General features: G+C 43.3%; 1 protein-coding gene across 1 annotated transcript in view; it reads left to right on the forward strand.

Moving 5' to 3' along the window:
• Nucleotides 1-4,167, forward strand: part of SARC_07078 (hypothetical protein) — a 6,484-nt gene that overhangs the window by 779 nt on the left and 1,538 nt on the right. The window contains exons 2-5 of the mRNA XM_014298987.1: nucleotides 328-402; nucleotides 996-1,082; nucleotides 1,798-1,914; nucleotides 3,463-3,579. Coding sequence (XP_014154462.1) covers nucleotides 328-402; nucleotides 996-1,082; nucleotides 1,798-1,914; nucleotides 3,463-3,579 — 396 coding nt within the window. The remainder of the gene's footprint in view (nucleotides 1-327; nucleotides 403-995; nucleotides 1,083-1,797; nucleotides 1,915-3,462; nucleotides 3,580-4,167) is intronic.

The raw sequence follows: 4,167 nt of genomic DNA on the forward strand, positions 1-4,167 counted from the left end.
TATAAATATTAATATATATATATATATATATATGCTCATATATATTTCTGCGTATATATGATATATGTCTGGGTGTGTATGTATGTGCATGTTGTATGTGTAGCCATTTATCTATGTGCGTATACATGTGTTGTTTTTCTATCTACGTTTTATATTTAGCCCTGCCGTGATATATGAAGATATACTTCTTCTTGGTTATTCCAAGGTATATCCAAACCGAGATATATTCATTGTTGACTCCCTCTACAGTATATCTTCTGCTATTTCTTATGTAGGTCACCGTTTGAATACCTCTGACGTACATGCTCACAATGTTTTTAAACGCAGATACCAGCGAAGACTATGCCACAAACCTCCACCGTTGCCGGTAAGCGCAAGGATCGCTCAGAGAAAGCCGCCGATGTGAGTCTGTGTCAGTGTTTATGATTCGTGCCAGCTATCTAAGCAATAGACGAGCACACTCCCAGACGCACACAGTGATACCTTGACTATGCATGTTGGAAGTCCGTCTGGTTGCTTCGTATCACCTCTCTTCGGTTTGCGGGAGGAGAGAGAGCGGGGGGGTAATGCGATTGTTGATGGGCGTTAGTATACCTTTTGTGTTCGTATTTGTATCCGAGCACAATGCAGTGGGATTCTTGTGGCTGACTGCGAAGGATCCACCTCTGAGTTCGTGAGGGTTCAGGGGTTTAAGGTTTTAAAACGTGAACTATTTTGTCATTCTCGTATATGTGCGTATGTGTCTGACCTCGTTTCCATGATCCTGGATGTGTTCGTAACACATACCTTGGGGATTGTGAGGTTCAATTGCTGTACAAGTATGTATCCGATTATACAAGTGTAAGCGCATGTGTTTTCTCTCTCTCTCATCTACGATTATAACTCACGCGCTGGTGTATCTGAGGCACTATACCTTCAGATGACAGGGTCCCGGTATTGTCCCGGTATTGTTTCGGTATCTAAATCCGAGTATCTATATGCATTTATGAACACAGGTAGACACGCAGATGACGGATGCAAACCCAAACCCAACACAAAAGCGTCAGCGGACTCAGAAAACTCAGACGACCGCTGCCGCATCGGTAGGTGGTTTGTAAACTGTTGACATGAAAATTGTATGTGTTTCGCTATTGGTTTGAGCATTGACCTTGTTTAATCAAGCGTCTTATGTATGTGTGTCTGAGTACTATTGATTTGAGCATTGAACTTGCTTAATCAAGTGTCTTATGTATGTGTGTCTGAGTACTATTGATTTGAGCATTGAACTTGTTTAATCAAGTGTCTTATGTATGTGTGTCTGAGTACTATTGATGTGAGCATTGAACTTGTTTAATCAAGCGGCTTGTGTCTGTGTGTCTGGTTACTATTAATCTGAGCATTGAACTTGTTTAATCAAGTGTCTTATGTATGTGTGTCTGAGTATTATTGATTTGAGCATTGAACTTGTTTAATCAAGTGTCTTATGTATGTGTGTCTGAGTACTATTGTTTTGAGCATTGAACTTGTTAATCAAGTGTCTTATGTATGCGTGTCTGAGTACTATTGATTTGAGCAGTGAACTTGTTTAATCAAGTGTCTATGTATGTGTGTCTGAGTACTATTGATGTGAGCATTGAACTTGTTTAATCAAGCGTCTTGTGTCTGTGTCTGGTTACTATTAATCTGAGCATTGAAGTTGTCTACGTGTCTGCGTATCTACAAGGGGGCTTCTAAATATTTGTATGTGTGTGTAGTGGGCGTACCTATACATATCAGTGTCCTCGCTAACAACCCATCCTCTCATTCTATATGCTGCAGGGGCAGAAAGGGGCCAAGCAGAAAGCCTTTAAAACCCAGACGAAAGAGAACAGGAAGATCACATTACAGAAACTGCGTGCGAAGGCCAAGGCCGATGGCTCCAACACGACTGCAGCCGTAAGTGTATATACATCTCTGCACATGCACGCGTTTCCCTACAAGGTCATATGTTCAGTTTGTGCATGGGCATATATGTACGGGATCGCATTTCGTCCGTTGGCCTATGCATGTGTGTGCATGTCAAAACGTTCCATTTCTTATCACAGTCATCCCTGCCATGGGGTTGACTGGCCGCTGGTTGAGATTAGATACAACTGTGCGTGAAGTAGCATGTGAACAAGTGGGAGAACGCTATCAAACCACGTACGACTGTGTGTGTGTGGACACACTGAACTACTGCTGATGCTGGGCAGGAGAGGCATACGTTTGACCTTGTGGTTTGTAGGGTTTTAGGGTTTTATTTGAGGTCACCGTGCTTTTTATGTTGTCCTTCGCCTCAGACTATAAAGCTATGCGCCTGTGCTGGGCTATACTATACACGTATGTATATATATATATATAAATACATACATGCATATTTTGCGCCTGTGCTGGGCTATACTATACACGTGCATGTGTATATTTATATATATCCCTATAAATATATAAATACATACATGCATATGGTGCGCCTGTGCTGGGCTATTTTATACACGTGTATGTGTATATCTAAATATATACATATAGATATATAAATACATACATGCATATGGTGCGCCTGTGCTGGGCTATACATGTGCATGTATATATATATATATATATATATATATATGCATATACATATAAATATATAAATACATACATGCATATGGTGCGCCTGTGCTGGGCTAGTATTCTGTTTGCCCGTGCAAGTGTGCACAACTCTCGGTTGTATTTCGCATAAAAATCGTTAAAAAGTTTCCGTATCGCGTGTGTCGGTTTACGTTCAACGTGGTTTTATATGCGAGTACATAACTTCCCACACATGCACGTGCGATGAATATTCACAAAGCCGCGGATATGGGGTTGATAAACCTGGGTTTAATATTGTGTATTTGTGGTCAACCGATCAATGCATTCACAAGTTTGCTGCCAGTATAAACCCTTTTCCCTCGATAGGGTCTGTGGTTGCTATGGTGATATTCGGGGTTTTTGTTGTTGTTGTTGGAAGTATCTGTAGCGCTTGTACTAGAATGGCGTGCGTATCATCCGCATGACTCAACCTGATACCCGTGCATGTTCAATTGTATGTCGTTCTCGCTCGGTGTAAGTGTCTTTGTTCCGAGTTTTGGTGTTGTGTTGTTGTATGCCTATGCCTGGTTGCCGCGATGCTCACAGCTGAGTCAGTTGTGTCGTAGTATTGAGCAACGCACCTCTTCGGGGATCAATCAGAACTCACAATTGAGCGCTACAGTTGACATGTGATTGCATACTATCATGGCCATATATATATATATAACTTCTCTCCTTAGCTACACTTCATTCAAACGACACCATCAAGTCTTGTGTGTTGAGAGGATTGGCGTTCGCGTGTTATTCTTTTGCCTAGTGTGATGCATCGGCCTATTTATGGTATACACATGCAAATACATATTTGAGTGCGAATTAACATATTCACACCGTTGACCGTTTTGAATTGCACTGCAGACCACGAAGAAAGGGAAGTCGAATGATACGAAAGTAAACGCATTGGCAGATGCGCAAATGTCCGAGAAGACCACTCGACCAGGCAGGAGACAACGGGCAGCCGCTAAAGCCGAAGCGGTGAGTGAGGTTGTATGTCTGCATACGTTCGTGGGGTTGTATGCGTGGATACGTTCGTGGGGTTGTATGCGTGGATACGTTCGTGGGGTTGTATGCGTGCATACGTTCGAGGGGTTTTATGCGTGCATACGTTTGTGGGGTTGTATGCGTGCATACGTTCGTGGGGTTGTATGCGTGCATACGTTCGTGAGGTTGTATGCGTACATCCATTCGCGGGATTGTATGCGTGCATATGCTCGTGGGGTTGTATGCGTGCATACGTTCGTGGGGTTGTATGCGTGCATACGTTCGTGGGGTTGTATGCGTGCATACGTCAGTGGGGTTGTATACGTGCATATGTTTGTGGGGTTGTATGCGTGCATATGTTCGTGGGGTTGTATGCGTGCATACGTTCGTGGGGTTGTATGCTTGCATATGTTCGTGGGGCTGTATGCGTGCATACGTTCGTGGGTTGTATGCGTGCATACGTTCGTGGGGTTGTATTCGTGCANCGTNGGGTGTATGCCGTGCAATCGNTTCGNGGGGGTTATGCGTGCGAGTACGTCGTGGTGTGTGTGCGTCGGTACGTACGTACGGTTCGGTTGGGTA

Source organism: Sphaeroforma arctica, assembly GCF_001186125.1.
Source record: "Sphaeroforma arctica JP610 unplaced genomic scaffold supercont1.539, whole genome shotgun sequence".
Lineage (NCBI taxonomy): Eukaryota > Ichthyosporea > Ichthyophonida > Sphaeroforma > Sphaeroforma arctica.